Source organism: Galeopterus variegatus, unplaced genomic scaffold, assembly GCF_000696425.1.
Source record: "Galeopterus variegatus unplaced genomic scaffold, G_variegatus-3.0.2 Scaffold241, whole genome shotgun sequence".
In the NCBI taxonomy this organism is placed as follows: domain Eukaryota; kingdom Metazoa; phylum Chordata; class Mammalia; order Dermoptera; family Cynocephalidae; genus Galeopterus; species Galeopterus variegatus.
In genome coordinates, this window is record NW_007726352.1 from 184,920 (window position 1) to 203,594 (window position 18,675).

The 18,675-nt window shown below is 37.9% G+C and overlaps 1 protein-coding gene across 1 annotated transcript in view; it reads right to left on the bottom strand.

Annotated features, from left to right (window-relative positions):
- The window catches only part of DEPDC5 (DEP domain containing 5), a 119,065-nt gene that overhangs the window by 89,979 nt on the left and 10,411 nt on the right, over window positions 1-18,675 (bottom strand). The window contains 5 exon segments of the mRNA XM_008566416.1: window positions 2,811-2,883; window positions 3,198-3,267; window positions 7,704-7,765; window positions 9,114-9,192; window positions 14,454-14,523. Coding sequence (XP_008564638.1) covers window positions 2,811-2,883; window positions 3,198-3,267; window positions 7,704-7,765; window positions 9,114-9,192; window positions 14,454-14,523 — 354 coding nt within the window.

Here is an 18,675-nt window from a genome sequence, read left to right on the forward strand (position 1 = left end):
TTTTTTTTTAAAAAAAAAAAAAAAAAAAAAAAAAACCTTTACAAAGAACATCCATATATATGTATTACATATATATCCAATAAACATGTCCAGGTCAGCGAACTAGATTAGGGGAAAGGGGTCAGTAGGAATCTGTTTACAGTATACCTCTGTTAAAAGTTAGAATAATGTGAAAGTAATCCACCCCCCGAAGATAAATTTAATTTAAATTTATGAAGAAAAACATACATTTCCTTTAATCTAGTAATTTCAATGCTAAGAATTTATCCTAAAGAAACATCAGGGATCTATAACTATGTATCTACTTGTCAGTGGTATAGATAATTTTTTAAATTAGAAAAAATTAAATACTTAACAATAAGGAATTAAATTATGATAAAATAGGACAGAATATGACAAATTATACAGCCATCAAAAATGGCATGATTCTTTTTGGTAATTGTTAAATATGGGTAATGGGTATAAGGAGTTTCATAATACTATTTTTTCCTTTCTAAGTATATTTGATTTTATCAAAAACAAAAGTTAAAAAAGACCATGCCAATTTTAAACTGGGGGTGGGGGAGGTTAGTGGAAGAGGAAGATTGTCTATTTAAAACAAAACTAAACCCACTTAGTAAACTGCTACTACAAAATAGAGAGACATTGTATCTCCAAATCTGAGGTAAGAGGGAAAACTAACAAGGAGTTCTTCCTCTCAGTTACAGAAGGAAACAATATGAGGAAGCAAGACAGCGTAGTGAGTTAGAGAGAAGAAATCTGTAAGGGCTTTATTTATTTTTGGTGGCTGGCCAGTACTGGAAACCGGACATTTGACCATGGTGTTACAAGGTTGTGCTCTTAACCAACTGAGCAAACCAACCAGCCCTTCTAAGGGGCTTCAAACAAGGGTAGTCAGAGGTGATGAAATGTGCCTTTTACCAAAGGAGTTGTTTTTTACTTAAACGTAAAATCTTTGCAACTTAGGCAATAGTAAAATAATCAAGTCAACACCTTCTGAAAAGCAAATGGCATTATTGTCCATTTTAATATCTACTCTAAAGTGCCAATAATCATTTGGTAAATTTCTCCACACATCTAAGAATTTAAAAGGTCAAGGTCCTACAGTCCATGCCATCGAGGAACTCAATCCAACTGCATCTGGTACACTTCCATCATCTCAGTGTCCCCTTATTCAGTGGCACTGCTGGGACAACTGGACTGATCTCATCCTGCTGTGAGGTATGTGAAGTATAAGGCACCATCAATGAGGCAGCCTTATTAAAAATATTCAGCTTAACTGCAATCAAGACTTTAGTGCAGGGTTTCTCAACCAGGCTACTATTAATATTTTGAGCAAAATAACTCTGTGTTGTAAGGTACTGTCTTGTCATTGTGGGACGTTTAGCAGAATCCCTGGTGTCTACCCACTAGATACCCAGTGCATGATCTACCCTCCTCCCCGCTGCCCATTTTGACAATAAGAATTATCTCTAGAACACTGCCAAATGTGGGTGGAGGAAGGGAGCAAAATCGCCCCCGTCGTAACCTCTGGTTTACAGAAAAGACACAAATTAAACACAACCACAAGGATGCAATTAGACAAATCCGGAAGGGGTATTCTACAACCTCCCTACTCAAAATGTGGGGCAAAGATCAGCAATATGTACAAACACAGGAGCTAGGAACACAAGTAGAATCTCTGGTCCATCTTGGGCCTCCTAATCAGATGAGCATTTTAACAACATCCCCAGGGGGTAGTTCAAATGCACACAAGTTTGAAAAGCACAATTCTATAGGACTACTGACCCAGATTCTTCAACAAGTGGATGGTTTGGGGGTGAAAAGGAAAGGGGAAATTGTTTTAGAATTAGACTTAAGAACAAGGCCAAACATGACAAGTCATTTTGGGGTACAATTAAGTAAATCTGAATATGCACTAGATATCGGATAATATAGAATCGTTATTAATTTTGTTAAAAGTGATGATATAGTGGTTAGATATGAAAATGCCCTTATTTTTTGATATGCATAGGAATAAAATGTTATAATACCTATAATTTACTTTAAAATAAAATTTAGCCAAAAAACAGATGAAGCACCTGCCCGGGGTCCTGAGGCATGGTGCCGGGGACTGACCCCTCCTCTCACAACCAGGCAAGTCGCTGCTGCCACAGGGCCCATTACTCTTTCATAAGGAGAGAAAAAATCTAGGGTTATCAGAGGTGGGAGAGGGTAGGGTAAGGGGGATGGGAGAGATTGGATAAGGGGCATAAAGAATAAGTACGATTTGTAATAATATATATGCTAATAATATTGATTTGATCAACATACATTAATGCTGAACCCCCAAAATATGTATAATCAATTATGATTCAATTAAAAAAAAAGATGAAGCAAATATGACAAAATAATAACTGTTAAATCCAGGTATTGGGTATGTATGTTCCTTATTCACTCTTTATATCTGCATGTTGAAATTTCTCACAATAAAAAGTTTAAAAGGTCTAAATGCAATGTGACCTTTGGATTGGATCATGGAACAAAAAAAGTACATAAGTGGAAAAACTGGTGAAATCTGAAAAAAGTGTGAATTTAGTTAATAGTCATGTACTGGTTTTAATCTCCTAATTTTGACAAACGTAACTTGTTATGAAATGTTAACATTAGAGGAAACTGGGTTAGGGTATATGGGAACTCTCTGTACTATCTTTGCAACTTCTCCGTAAATCTAAAATTACTCCAAAATAAAAGGGTTAATTTTTTGAAAAAAGGTAGGAAAGAAAGAACCAATAAATAAGTAAAAGGTATAGTGAAGCACCCAAACATACTTATAAAAGTCTTCATAAAATCTCCCCTTGTGATCTTGTCGAACTGAGGCTCGGTTTATTTCAGGAAATTCATCTGAAATAGAGAAAATGATGTAGATCACATTAAAAAGAGAAACTCAGTTTTGTCAGCTACCTCTTCTGGGTTAAAGATATGCATCACAAAAAAATAGATAATTGTGTATCTGTTAAGTTGCTTTTAAGATGACTCATAGTCCAAAGACTTCTTGTATTTCCTAATGAACTGTGCTATTTTCTATATTGCCTTGTTCTCATAACAGAAAAGGTGGGGAAGATGGAATAATGCAAAGGGAAAGAAAAGTAAAAAGACTGGTTAGGGGTGGGGGAAGTTTAACAAAAAATAACTGTAGAAGAAAAAGAATTACTCACCAATAGATTTTGCATCATAGAAAGTTCTAGAAAATAGAACCACTGTTACTTCATGACTACAGTTCTTCTCCTAGCATGAGAAGAGAAAAAGAGGGCTCAAGTTTATTTCATTTACTTCACTATGAAGCAGCCTGCGAGCACAAAACTCCAGGAGGCTCTATGGCAGTACAAAGTATTGGATAATTTCAAATTTTGGCTGCCTAGTGCAGGGGACAGAGCACTGCTGGGAGTAAGAAGACCTGGATGGAGTCCTGGTTCTGAAACTTACCACTATGTGACCTTGGGCAAGTTACCTAAAGACCCAGGAATGTGTTAAGCACTTAGACAACTGCAAACCACCAGTTAAGTAAAGGTCGCTGTCTCCCAGCTCTTCATTGATCTGGCATGAAATTGATCAGCCCAGTTGTCAGAGGCTCATGATATTTGTACCTATTTCAGTGTTTTTTAATTTCTTCAGAACTGCAGTTTAGGGAACAAGAACAGCACGGTGTTGGAGAATGAAAGACACTCCTACACCCTACCACTGTCATAAGATGAGGATTGGAGTCTGCTCAGCATGGAGGCGTATAAGCCAAAGCCATGAATTACCTTTGGACAGGGATGGGGACTAGTTAGAATAAATGTTTCCATGGAGTCTGGAGATCAACATCCTGGAAAGAGGGTATTTACTTATGGACATGAAATGTGGCTTGCATCAGTGAGACAGCAAGCTGTTTCAGTTCCTCCTGGGTCTTTGAAGCATACACTGACTCACCCCATGTCTACCACCACCAACCATACTGACTACACAATGCAGCATTTACTGTAAAAGGTATACAATATAACGCATATTAGATGCCACTATATAGTCTTCCATGGATATATCTCAAGTGGACAGAAATTCCTAAATACAAGCCACAGTACCAGAAGCAGAGTGCTAAGAAAGAACAGAACTTCATTAGCTACCAGCTAATTTACTGGACTCCAAGTGCTCCAAACTCAGCATCCTTATCTAATTTTGATGTAAGTGGTATATGGGAAAAATGCCTCACAATGGGCTGGTATGTGCACAAGAGTCTCTCAACTCATATGTGATGGAGGAGATAAGGACTACAGGTTGAGTATCTCTTATCTGAAATGCTTGGGACCAGAAGTGTTTTAAATTTTGTGCAGTTTTTTTCTTCTTTGGAATATTTGCATACACATAATGAGATATCCTGGGGATGGGACTGAAGTGTAAACAAGAAATTCATTGATGTTTTATATACATCTTAAACACATAGCCTGAAGGTAATTTTATACAATATTTTTAATAATTTTGGGCATGAAACAAAGCTTGTGTACAATGAACCATCAGAAAGCAAAGGAGCCACTATCTCAGATACCCATGTGGACAATATGTGGTTCTTTGGCATTATCATCATTCTTGACTCTGAATTTATGCACTACCAATAAGCAAGCATTTTCCTATACTTATTCACACATAAGTACTTAATAGTAAAAACTGACATACCATTAATACAGTGAAAAAGTAATATGTTCAGGGTAACTAAACAGCACACTAGCACCACCAGAATACCTGGGGACACTGAATAAACTGTGCTGTGCACCTGTTTTTAGGCTATGACCCATCACATGAAGTTGGGTGTGGAATTTTCTACTTGTGGTGTTGTGTAGGCACTCAAAAAGTTTTGGACTTTGGAGAATTTTGGATTAGAGATACTCAATGTGAATTATTATTTCCATTTTGAAGATAAGGAAATAGAGACTCGGAGAGACTGAATAATTAATTCTCCACGACCAAAAAGCTAATCAGAACAGAATCATAATTTTAAACCCAATCCAAATTCTATGCTCTTTTCCATTACATTATTTGACCTCAACAACTTTTTGATCAGGGTAATATTTCCATGTAAAATCAAGGTCAGGTAATTGAAGGAAGTAATATTTGAATTTTTTTTTTTAATTGTGGTAAAATACATGCAACATAAATATGAGGGTATTTCAAAAAGGTCATAGAAAAATAGAGTTAAAATATAATATGGGGCCGGCCTGTGGCTCACTCGGTAGAGTGCGGTGCTGATAACACCAAGGCCACGGGTTCGGATCCCATATAGGGATGGCCGGTTCGCTCACTGGCTGAGCGTGGTGGTGACAACACCAAGTCGAGGGTTAAGATCCCCTTACCGGTCATCTTTTAAAAAAAAAATATATATATATATATATAATATGAATCTTTCCATTCATGTCATTTAGGACATTCAGAGTGTTGTGCAAACATCACTACTATTTAGTTCCAGAATATTTTCATCACTCCAAAACAAAATCGCATATTTACTAAACAGTCATTCCCCACCCTCAGCCCCTGGCAACCATTAATCTATTTTCCGTCTCTATAGATCTATAGATTTGCCTATTCTGGACATTTCATGTAAATAGAATCTTACGTAGTCTTTTGTGTCTGGCTTCTCACACTTAGCATGATGTTTTCAAGATTCATCCATGTTGTGGCATTTATTAGTACTTCTATTCCTTTTTATGGCTGAATAATATTACACTGTATGGATATACTACATTTTATCTATTTATTAGCTGACATTTGTGACATTTATGTTGTTTCCACTTTATAGCTATTATAAATAATGATGTTAAGAATATGCACGTTCTGGCTGGTGGCTCCTCACTTGGGAGAGCATGGTGCTGATAACACCAAGATCAAGGGTTCAGATCCCCTTGACCAAAAAAAAAGAATATGCATGTACAAGCTTTTGTGTGAATGCTTTCAGTTTTTCTGGGTATATACTCAAGTGTGGAATTGCCTGGTCATGTAATAATTCTATTTAACTTACTGAGGAACCACCAAACTGTTTTTCAAAGCCATTTTACATTCCCAACAGCAATGTACAAGGGTTACAATTTCTCCACATCCTCCCCAACACCCTGGAAAGTACAAAGTGGTATTTCACTGTGGTATTAGTTTGCATTTCCCTAATGACTAATGATCTTGAGGATCTTTTCATGAACTTATTGGCCATTTATATAACTCTCTTGGAGAAATATCTACTCAAGTCCTTTGCCCATTTGTTAATTAGGTTGTCTTTTTGTTCTTGAGTTGTAAAAAGTTCTTTATATTTTCTGGAAACTAGACTCTTTTCAGATAAATAATTTGCAAACATTTTCTCCCATTCTGTGGGTTATCTTCTCACTTTTTGATAGTGTGCTTTGATGCACAACAGTTTCAAATTTTGAAGTTCAATTTATCTATTTTTTTCTTTGGTAGTTGTTCTTTTGGTGTCATATGTAAGAAACCACTGCCAGATCCAAGGTCATAAAGATTTCCCTTATGTTTTCTTTTAAGAGTTTTATGGTTTTAGCTCTTATATTTAGGACTTTGATCCATTTTGATTGATCTTTGTATATCATGTAAAGTAAATCCATTCTTTTGCATATGAATGATCAGTTGTTAGAGGACCATTTATTGAAGAGACTATTCTTTCCCCTATTGAACAGACTTAATATCCTGTCTAAAATCAACTGACCATAGATGTATGGGTTGATTTCTGGACTTTCAATTTAATCCTATTGATCTATATGTCTGTCCTTATGCCAGTATCACATTGTTTTAATGATGGAGCTTTGCAGTAAGTTTTTAAATTAGGAAGTGAGAGTCCTCCAACTTTGTTCTCCTTCTACAAGATTGTTTTGGCTATTCAGGATCCTCTGCTATTCCACAGGAATTTTAGGATCAGCTTTTTCCTTTCTGCAAAAAAAAGGCATTGGGATTTTGATAGGGACTGCATTGAACTGTAGATTGTTCTGGGTAGTACTGCCATTTTAAGAGTATTAGTCTTTCAACCCATGAACTCAGGTTATCTCTCTATTTATTTAGGTCTTTCTATTAATTTCATTCAGTAAATTTTTTTATAGATTTTAGTGTAAAAGTCTTGCAGCTCCTTACGTAAACTATTCCTAAGTATTTTATTCTTTCTGATGCTACTGTAAATGTTTTCTTCAACTTCCTTTTCTGAATGTTCATTTCTGGCGTATAAAAACACAATTAATTTTTTGTTGACTTTACATCCTGAAACTTTGCTGAATTTATTAGCTCTAATGACTCGTCTGTAGATTTTTTAGGATTTTCTACATATAGGAGCATGTCATCTGTGAATAGAGATAGATGCCTTTTATTTTCCGATTTGGATGCCTTTTATTTCTTTTGCTTGCCTAATTGCTCTGCCTAGAATTTCCAGTACAATGTGGACTACCAGTGTCAAAAGCAAGTATCTTTGACTTGTTCCTGATCTTAGGGGAAAGTTTTCAGCCTTTCACCATTGAGTATCATGTTAGCTGTAGGTTTTTCCTAAATGTTTTTTAGCATTTTGGGGTGATTAGGGTAACTTAATTCTAGAGTCTGGATTTTAACTAAGATAGCTCAATTTAAGGCAGCTTAATAGAAACAGTACATTTTAAAAATCTGCACTGAGTAGTGTTTACTCAATGAGATTTAGTGTGTAAGAACAAACATACCTTCCACTTGGTAAAGAGATCAGCAAGGAAACCATTCACAGCTTTCTCAAAATACAGATCCCCTGAAAGAAACGATGAGAAGAGGGTGAGGACTACCTTCTTGCTTGCAAGTTCTTCTCTAAGTAAAGTATCAGGAATGAAACACAAAAGAAGGTGGGTTCTGCTATAATTAAAGCCAGATGTACAAAGTGGTTTCATCCTAGACTTTTTTAAAAAATTTTTTTATTTTTTGGCCGGCCAGTTAGCTCAGTTAGTTAGAACACAGCCTTATAATACCAAGATCATGGGTTCAGATCCCTGTACTGGCCAACCGCAAAAAAATTTTTTTAATTCTTTTAAATAAAATTTTTTTATTTTTGGCAGCTGTATGGGGATCTGAACCTTGGACCCTGGTGTTCTCAGCACCATGCTCTTCCAAACGAGCTAACAGGCCAGCCCCTTCATCCTAGACTTTCTATCAAGCCAAACTCAGTAAGAGGCCATGGCTTCAAGGTAAAATGCAACTTTTAAAGGTGATTTGATGATTGAAAAATACAGCATACCTTCTGAATGAGAGAAAAATCTAACCTCCAAATATCATTATTCTTATAGTGAAGCTTAAACTTTGTTAGAAGATGATTTGGTAGACCCTGGGCATTCATGAATTATCATTTGCAGTTCCTGCTATTCATGAGCAAGGGCAAAAATTTATTTGTACTTTTCTAAACACAAATTTGAATTCTACGCACCACAAGGCTGGTATGTTGGACACAGTATCTGCACCTCACAGAAGCTTTATTATTCTCTACTCCTATTGTAATTCTAATAAAATGAAACAAACTTGGTTATTTCTGTGGATAAAGATATCAAAGAAAGTGTTGGTTCCTAACCATAGAGTAGTAGCTGTATAACCTTTCATCCTGTACTTATAGAATAACTAAAGATCTAAGAAGTCAGATTTTTCATTAATATTTTACTGCATTTCATAGAAATGAAATTTCATGTTCTCTCCCTTTCTCCCTCTCTCTCCTCCTACCCCCATACACACACACACACACACACACACACACACACACAAGGGTACCTCAAAAAGTTCATGGAAAGATTTGAATATCTTTTAATTCTGTCTTTTCACAAAATTTTTGAAGAACCCTTGTATGTATGTATATGTATTTGTGTATATATACACATACACACATATGTAATTTATCTATCCATATATCTACTTTAGCATCAAGACACATCTTTACAGAATGTCAAGAGCTTACTATAAAACAATACTATAAATAAGTATTATTTTAATATTTAGTATTATTACTTTAATAATACTATAAGTATTATAACTTACTATAAAATAAGTTATAAAATAACTTGGGGGAAACCAGAAAATTCTCCCCAGTGGCAGTTACAATCAGTACTTAGGAACAGTACCATAAATATCAAAATCCCACATTTCACAGCTCATCTGAATAAATATGTAAACCATAGCTGACGTAGAACGGAACACCACCTGAAAAAAACAAAAAACAATTGCTTTAAAAAGCAATGATGCATAGAATTTCAATTCTGCAAGATGATGAAGTTCTGGAGATCTGTTCATAATGATACAAATATACTTAACACTACTGAACTCTACACTTAAAAATGGTTATGATGGGGGCCAGCCCGGTGGCGCACTGGAGAGTGCACCGCTTGGGAGTGTGGTGGCGCTCCCACCGAGGGTTCGGATCCCATGTGGAGACCGGTTCCTGCTCACTGGCTGAGCGTGGTGCGGGCGCAACACCGAGGGTTGCGATCCCGTTACCGGTCAGTAAAAAAGACAAAAAGGAAAAAAAAATGGTTATGATGGTAAATTTTATGATGTGTTTTTTACTACAATTTTTTTTTAAAGCAAAGATGGAAGAATTCTCTTAAGCGTGATGTGAGACTTCTAAAAGCATCCATGCATTCCTTCTTCCATTTAAATAGTTACTGAGCTCTTACTATGAGCCTCGTATCATAGGCAATCAGAAGATCTGGTTCCTGACCTCTAGGAGCTTACAGTATAGGATTACGACATACAAAATACTATACACACATATATACAACATATATACACATTCCATGAAGGTTCACACAAAAAATGCAGGAGAAGGGGGAGTGAATCTACCCAGAAAAGTTACAGAGATTACATTACGTAGGCAAAACTTGAGCTAAGGCATTCCAGATGATGGGTTGCCAAGTTATAATTCACATCATACTTCCCCTACACCCAGACCTCCTCAAGGAAAAGCCTAAGTGGTTTTCTGGTCCTATGTGCTTTACCACAAACCCCTACCCAGCCCTTCTCTCCTCCACAAGCCTCTGAAGAGGTTTGTAGGAAAGCAAAATGGAAATCTGTTACTACTTTAGTTCAACAGAGACCTGTTCCTTAAAGACAAAAGCCCCTTAAAGACCATTCACTCCCTTTCTACAGTCCCTGAGGCATAACAGGTACTTGATAAACTCACTCTCCCTCTTTAACACACAGAAACACAATGACTAAGAGGAAATATAACTTTCAAAATGTTAACTGTGATCATCTCTGGGTATTGATAGTATGAGTGATTTTGTGTCTCTTTGTTTACTTTGTGCGTGTGTGCGGCTGGCCAGTAAGCATATCCAAACCCTTGACCTTGGTGTTATAACAACATGCTCTAACCAACTGAGTTAACTGGCCAGCCCCTCCTTTTTTAAATTATTAAATATTTCAGAGTAATAAACAGACACATTTATTGCCTAAATTTTTAATAATAAAAATGCAAGGTTCTTATAATTAAAGTTATTTTTTGAAAAAAATACCTTTTTAGGCAAAATTATTCTAGAGATAGATGCAGATCAATGGTTGCCTTTGCGTGTGGGGGTGGGTAACTGACTGCAAAGGGACATGAGTAAACTATATGGAGTGATGAAAATGCTCTACACTTGATTGTGGTGATAGTGGTATATACATTTCTCAAAACTCATCAAACTGTATACATAAAATGGTTTTAGGATGTGAATGGATATGTTTTATTTTATGAAAACTACGTTTTATTAAGTTGATTTAAAAGATATTTTTCTAGACCTTGTTAACATACTCCATATTCATAAAGCATGTGTGTCTGAATATGCACATAAACACATAAAATGATATTTTTACCTATATCTGCATTTTATAGTTTTTTTAATGTGTTCTTCACTTTGAAACTGTAAAAGTGTCAGTTATTATTATATTCAAATTACCCTCCTTATAGTCCCTTCCTTTTTTTTTTTTCCAGATTTTTGGTTTTTGTTTGTTTGTTATGATAAAAATTCACATAACAGCTTTTTTTTTTTTTTTTGCTGCCTGATCACTGCCATCATGGGTCACACGCATGCTACTGGGAAGGGCATGTCCCAGTCAGCTCTGCCCTATCACCTTAGCATCCCCATCTAGCTGAAGTTAATGTCTGACCACATGAAGGAGCAGATTTACAAACTGGCCAAAAGGGCCCGACTCCCTCACAAACTGGTGTGATTCTGAGGGATTCACATGGCATTGCACAAGTACACTTTGTGACATGCAATAAAACCTTAAGAATCCTTAAGTCCAAAGGATTTGCTCCTTATCTTCCTGAGGATCTCTACCATTTATTTAAGAAAGAGCTGCTGTTCAAAAGCATCTTGAAGGGCCGGCCCGTGGCTCACTTGGGAGAGTGTGGTGCTGATAACACCAAGGCCACGGGTTCGGATCCTATATAGGGATGGCTGGTTAGCTCACTGGGTGAGCATGGTGCTGACAACACCAAGTCAAGGGTTAAGATCCCCTTACTGGTCATCTTTTAAAAAAAAAAAAAGCATCTTGAGAGGAACAGAAAGGACAAGGATACTAAATTCCATCTAATTCTGATTGAGAGCTGAATTCACCAATTGGCTCGATATTAGAAGACCAAGCAATTCCTCTCCCACCCCAGTTAGGAATATGAGTCATCCATAGCCACTGTATTAGCTGCATAAATTTGTGTATGTACTCAAGCAATAAAATCATTATGTAAAAAAAAAAATTCACATAACATAAAACTCACCATTTTAAAGTCTACAATGTAGTGGATTTTTAGCATATTCACAGTTTGTGCAACCATCACCACTATCTAATTCCAGAACATTTCCATCACTCCAAACAGAAACTCCATACCCATTAGCAGTCACTACCCACTCCCCTCTCTACCCATTCTCTGCTCAATTCTTCTCTTCCCTTCACTCCTCACATCCAATCCATCAGCAGGTTCTGTGGACTCTACACCAAAATGTATCTCAAATCTGCCCACATCTCTCCACTGTTACAGCTGTCTCCTTAGTCCACGTCACCACCTTCTTGCTGGACTGCAGCAGGCTTCCTAACTGGTTTCTCTGCTTCTACTCTTGCCCCTACAATCAACTCTCTACACCAGAGCCAGAGGGGCTGCAGCAGGCATTACTGGATGCCTATTTAATATCCATTCTTCCCTTCTTCCTAAGTAATTAGAAGCTGATTCTATTCTGGGAGGCAAGGAACCCAACCAAAAGACTAAACTTCCCAACCCTGGCAGCTACATGTGACTAAGTTCTGGCCAGTAAAATGTAAATGGAAGTATTCTGTCCTTAAAGGAAGCTGACTTGGTTGGAAGGTACACCTCTCCTGTCTCTTCCTTCCTTCGTTTTCTGCCTAGGTATGGATGTAGTTATAGCAGCTCCAGATGGATCATGGAAGCCCTATCCTGAGAATGGCAGAACAGCAAGTCATACCAGCCATGAACTGCGTACCTACAGTCCTCTTTTACATGAGAGAAAAAAGCCACTGTTACTTTGGGGTTGTTCAACAAAATCCAATTAATAGTGACCTTTTAAAAGCATAATTCAGGTATCACTCCCCTACTTAAAATCCTTCAGTGTATTCTAAATGTCCTTAGAATAAATTCTAAAAACTGGTTACAATAGCCCTTAAGGCCCTGCCTGAACTGGCTGGAACCTGCCTACCTCCTCACTGTCATTCTCCCCACCTGTCTGCAATACTTCCGCCAGTTATTTCCTCTACCTGGAATGCTCTTCACCCCGACCTTTACACTCTGGTTAAGTCTTAACTGCCAGGCATCTTCTAAGGAAAGCCTTTGTAAAGAAGTTTCTCTTCTTATTCTTTATCTTGATGCTCCTTTTCCCTCAGAATTTTTTATTTATTTCATTTGTTTACTAAGGAGGCTGCTCTCAGTCCCTCTCATGACCCAATTAATTTCCTTCAGATTTCTCACCACAATCTGTGATTACCACATTTATGGATTAGGGACCAGTTACATTTGCCCCACCCCACCCCCACTAGGGTGTAAGCTTCTGACCAGCAGGATCTTGTCTGTGCTGTTCACCATGGATCCCCAGTGCCTAGCAACAGTAGCTGGCACACCCTTTGATATTACTTGTACAAAGTATGAATGAATGAGGTTGAAGAAGTAAGCATATGCCAAATTATCATGGCCTTTGTAACTCGTGCTTAAGAGTTTTAGAGAATTGGGGAAAAGCAAATTAAGACCGTTAAAAAAAATACCAATTTATACTCACTAGAGTTGCAAAAACTTAAAAAATCTAATGCCACATATGGGAAAAAGTAACAAACAGGAGACTTCATATATTGTTACTAGAAATATAAACTGGTCCAAAAAATTTGAAAAATAATTTGATATCACCTTACAGAGTATAACCTATGACCTAGTAAATACACTCCTAATTACAGATTTAAAATACAGTATTGAGTGCAAAAAAGCTAGCTAAAAAAGACTACATATATTTTTATTCTACTTTAATAAAGCTCAAAAATAAGCAAATCAAATATACTATTTAGGGTAAAATATATATGTATTAACACTATGCACACAATAGGCAATTACAAAAATAAAATTCAGATTTATTTTGTACTTATCTCTAACGGCACTGGTTCTCAACCAGAGGTGATTTTGTCCCTCTGGGGACATCTAGCAATATCTGGAGACATTTCTGGCTGTCACAATTTGCAGGGAAGGAGTTGGAGGGTGATACTGACAGTCAGTAGAGGCCAGGGATGCTGCTAAACATTCCACAATGCACAAGACAGCTCCCCACAACATTACTGACATTTTAGGCCAGATAATTCTTCATCCTGGAGGCCTGTCCTGTACATGTAGCATGTTTCACAGCATCATCAATAGATGACAATGGCACAACCCCCCAACTGTGACAACTAAAATGTCTCCAGACATTGCCCAAAGACCCCTGGGCAGGGGAAGGGGGCAAAATTGCCCCTTGTTGAGAACCACTGTTTTCAGGGGAGGCAAGGAGATGGGAACAAGGAAAAATAGACAGATAGTTTCACCAGCATGGGTAATGGTCACAGCTGTTCAGTTTGGATTCTTCCAACCACAATAGAGAGCCAAAGAAGGAGATTTCTTTGCAAAGGTCTCTTCATGTTTGACATGATCTTCCACTGAGTTTAACTTCTGCTGTATATTAATAGGCATAGCATCCTGCAGGCTAGACACTACATCTCTGTTTGATATTAAATAGGCCCCTAAAGAAGAAGAAAATGAAGATCAACCCCAAACTGGAGAGTTCCAACTGTAAAATATCAGAGTTGCAGAAGACCCTTGACAGTATTACCAGTTCCACCTGTGCAAACAGTAGCAATCATGAGACTATCAGATTTTTTGTTTCTTTGTTTTGTTTTTATTTCAGGACTTAGACATAACAGTACAGGGAAACAAAACCAAAACAGCATTTTATACATCTTACCCTGGTATCTTCGCTGATATACCCACACATGACCTTCTCATTCTTAACCCACAGCTCACCAGCCTGTGCCCTGAAAGGAGACACACACTCAAGTTATTACAAGTCTTACATTAAACCAAGACGAAATAGGGGAAACTTCACATGGCTCACTCTTCTCTAATACTTATACCCAAATGCCCTGACCAGTTACAGATTTCCAAAGATAGCTCTATGAACAGATGATTCAACATAAAGAATTATCATAATGGGCCGGCCCATGGATGACTTGGGAGAGTGTGGTGCTGATAACACCAAGGCCACGGGTTCGGATTCCTATATAGGGATGGCCAGTTAGCTCACTTGGGAGAGCACGGTGCTGACAACACCAAGTCAAGGGTTAAGATCCCCTTACCGGTCATCTTTTTTTAAAAAAGAAAAAGAAAAAAAGAAAGAAAGAATTCTCATAGTGTATTGATAATGTATAAGAAAAGCTCTTCATCTGGGAGTCCACAGACAACATATAGTTCTAAGGAAGGGGATTCGGGGAATCCATGAACCCTCTAAAATAATGTGCAAAATCTTCTGGGTGGAGATTCTATAGCTTTGGTTAAATCTCAAAACGGTCCATGTCACATAAAAAGTTAAGAAGCATTGATGAACTATTTTTCTAATCCTGGCTTTGATACAATGAGTTTCAACAGAGATTTTACAAATCCATCTTAATATAAGAATCAGAACACAAGCAGTCAGGAGGCATGAAGGGACAGGGTCCCGACTCAATGAAGGCTGCTCTGCTGAAAAATTTTAACAACTTGATACTTTTTCAGGCTTGATATTTTTTGCTCTGCCACTTTTTTAGGGCAGGAAATAGTACAGTACAAAGAACATGGCTTTCAGAGCTAACCAGCCTGGAGAGAAACTGGTCTAGGCAAGAATCTCAGCCCTGAGTGTCATTTACTAGTTAAATAGCCATGGGGAAATAACTCTGTGAGTCTCAGTGTCCTTATCTAAAAAATGAGACAATGATATCTACCTTACAGAGCTATTTTGAGAATTAAACCAGATAATATGGGGAAATTATTCAGGACAGTGCTAGGATAGAAGGTGCTCAATTAAGAGGACTAGTGGCTATTTGTATTAGCAAGTGCTATACCAATGTCAGATATTAAAACGAAATGGTATCCTGGAGAGAGAATGGTAGCTATTACCTGAGGACCTTGTAATCATCCCTTAGCTAACCATTCAAGCCCTTTTCTTCCACTACTCTCACTCTCTTTCCCCCAGAGAAGTCACCTGCCCAGCCCAAGCAATCGGTCCTCATAAAAAAGAAAGAAAAGATCAAATAAAAGCCAGAAAAATACTGTGTACCATGAGCCTAACTGGGAAATGCTCAGGCTACTTGGGAAATGCTGGACAACCAATGAACCTTTCTGGGCCTCCCTCATGTCTGCAAAATGAAGAAGGTTGGACCAGACCCATGGTTTTCAAATGTTTCTCAGGGTCTCAGCTCTGCCCTCACCAAGAGGGATGCCTCTTGGTACCCCTCTGCCCAGTTACATCTGTGAATGGACAAGCATAGCATGCCTGACCTGAAAAGGGACTTCTGTTCCTTTAACATTATAATAAGGGATTCAGTGTTCTCATGCTGTATGAGTTCTATTAGTAGGAAGCTCAGCATACAAGCTACATTAACAGAACCTCTAAAACGAACTCATCATTATGCACTAACTCATCAACTTCTCTTAGAATGTATATGCAAAGTGGTGTTACAAAATGTGGGCTTAATTTCCTGTGCCTGCACTCCCTACTGGAGATCATGCCATAACCTTTCTGAGTCTCAGTTTTTAAAAATCAGTAAATGTGGTTAATAAGAATCTGTCCCATCCATTTTCTAGAGCTTTTGGGAAGATCAAATGAGATACTATAAATGAGAGGTAATTTACAAAACAGTTATTATAATCTGCAAAACAGTTATTACTATTCCCATGGAAATAGTTCTTTATTAAAATACATACACACACACAGAGAGAAAAGGCAATTTTGACACTTACTCCTAAGTCTTTAATTTGTCCTTACCCAACAGGAACCAAGAATGGCCCTGAGGCAGTACCTTTCTCTTTTCTGGTTCAACAGAGAAAGAAATACCACTGGGAAATGTAAGCACAAAATCCAAATCTCCCAGGGCCGGCCGTGGCTCACTCGGTAGAGTGCGGTGCTGATAACACCAAGGCCATGGGTTCGGATCCCATATAGGGATGGCCGGTTCGCTCACTGGCTGAGCGTGGTGCTGACAACACCAAGTCAAGGGTTAAGATCCCCTTACCGGTCATCTTTAAAAAAAAAAAAAAAAAAATCCAAATATCCCAGGATACAACCAAAGAGCACACACAGCTTCCCACAAGAGAGGCAGAATGGCACACTGCCAAGCCCTAGACCAAGATGAAGGGAACCTGGTGAGCACTAGTCCTTGATTTATGCATGAGCTTGGGCAGGTCATTTTCTTCCCTTTTTTATCAAATTAGCTGTTTGGGGTCACTGTTCTCCACAATCCTTTACAACTAGGTTTCTGAAACATCTCTTCTTTAAATTTAATTAGACAAATTATACTCAAACTAGTAGATGCCCTGGGAAGGCAATCAACATTAGGGCTAATAAAAAGCTTGAATAGTATAAAAGGGCTGGAGGAGGTATTGTAGAACCTTTCTAGCACTTATGAGAGGTAAATTAACACCAATTGCTAAACATAGAAACTGGATAAATTTCAATATTCATTTAGAAATTAATTTTATGATGCTGTCCTAAGTATTAAAATACAGGTTATACTTAAATCATTCAAAGTTTGGCATGTTCACACATGTGCACAAAGTATTTGATAGATATTTACACACTGGGAGACACAATTATGGTCTGACTTTGGAGTTTTGGCAGATCTGGGTTCAAATTCTGGCAAGTTTCCCTACTAGCTTTTTTTGGGTGCGTGTGATCCGAACCCTCGGGCGGGAGCGCCGCCGCGCTTCCCAAGCGGCGCACTATCCAGTGCGCCACCGGGCCGGCCCCTAGGTTTCATCATTCTGTGAATAAAAAATTAAAGTAAGTGCAAAGTATGGCCACTGTAGTGTCATTTGCATTACATACCTCTGAACGACCCAAACATTCAACGATGGTGAACTGGTTAAATAAATTATGGTGTATCCATACAACAGATTATCATGAAATCATTAAAATAATGATTCTAAGGAGTTTTTATTGTTTTTTGGGTTTTTTTAAAAAGATGACCGGTAAGGGGATCTTAACCCTTGACTTGGTGTTGTCAGCACCATGCTCTCCCAAGTGAGCTAACCATCCATCCCTATATAGGGATCCGAACCCGTGGCCTTGGTGTTAGCAGTACCACACTCTACCAAGTGAGCCACAGGCTGGCCCTGCTTCTAAGAAGTTTTAACTTCACAGGAAATATTTATATGCTTTAAGGGGAAAAAAGGAGGATACAAAATAGCATACACAGTATGATGATCTAAGTAAACCCATGTATGTACATATATGTATGAAGGTCAAAAATTTTTTTTTTTTTTTTGTCTTTTTTTTGTCTTTTTCCATGTCCGGCAACGGATTGCAACCCTCAGTGTTGCCCCCGTACCGGACCGGGGACCGGCAACGGGATCGCAACCCTCGGCGCTGCTCCCGTGCCTCGCCCGGGCTGAGCGGGAACCGGTCTGCATGTGGGATGCGAACCCTCGGGCGGGAGCGCCGCCGCGCCCCCCAAGCGGCACACTATCCAGTGCGCCACCAGGCCGGCCCTTTCATATCATTTTTTAATGTAAATTTAAAAACATACAAAAAGGACCAAGTAAATGTCATAAGTATATACTAAAAGTCCACTTACAGTATAAAAGGCAAAATATTTGGAATGTGTCCAGTTAATCAGAGTAAAGCATGACAGAAAGGTAAAGACAAGCAGGGCTCACAAGGAGTTTAGGTCTGCGAAGGAAAATTTTGACGCATCATGAATAATACAATTAACCTAGATTGCATGAAAGGAGAAAATGTAATACTGTTTATAAAGCTATTGGATTTTAAAGAGATTCCATCAATTTATTTCATAATTGTTAAAGGGCAGCAGCTTTCGAAAAAAATTTTTCACTATAATTAGGATTCAGTATATACTTACCTACATGTATATACATATATGAGGGTACTTAAAAAAGTTCATGGAAAGATTCATATTATCTTTTTTTTTTTTTTT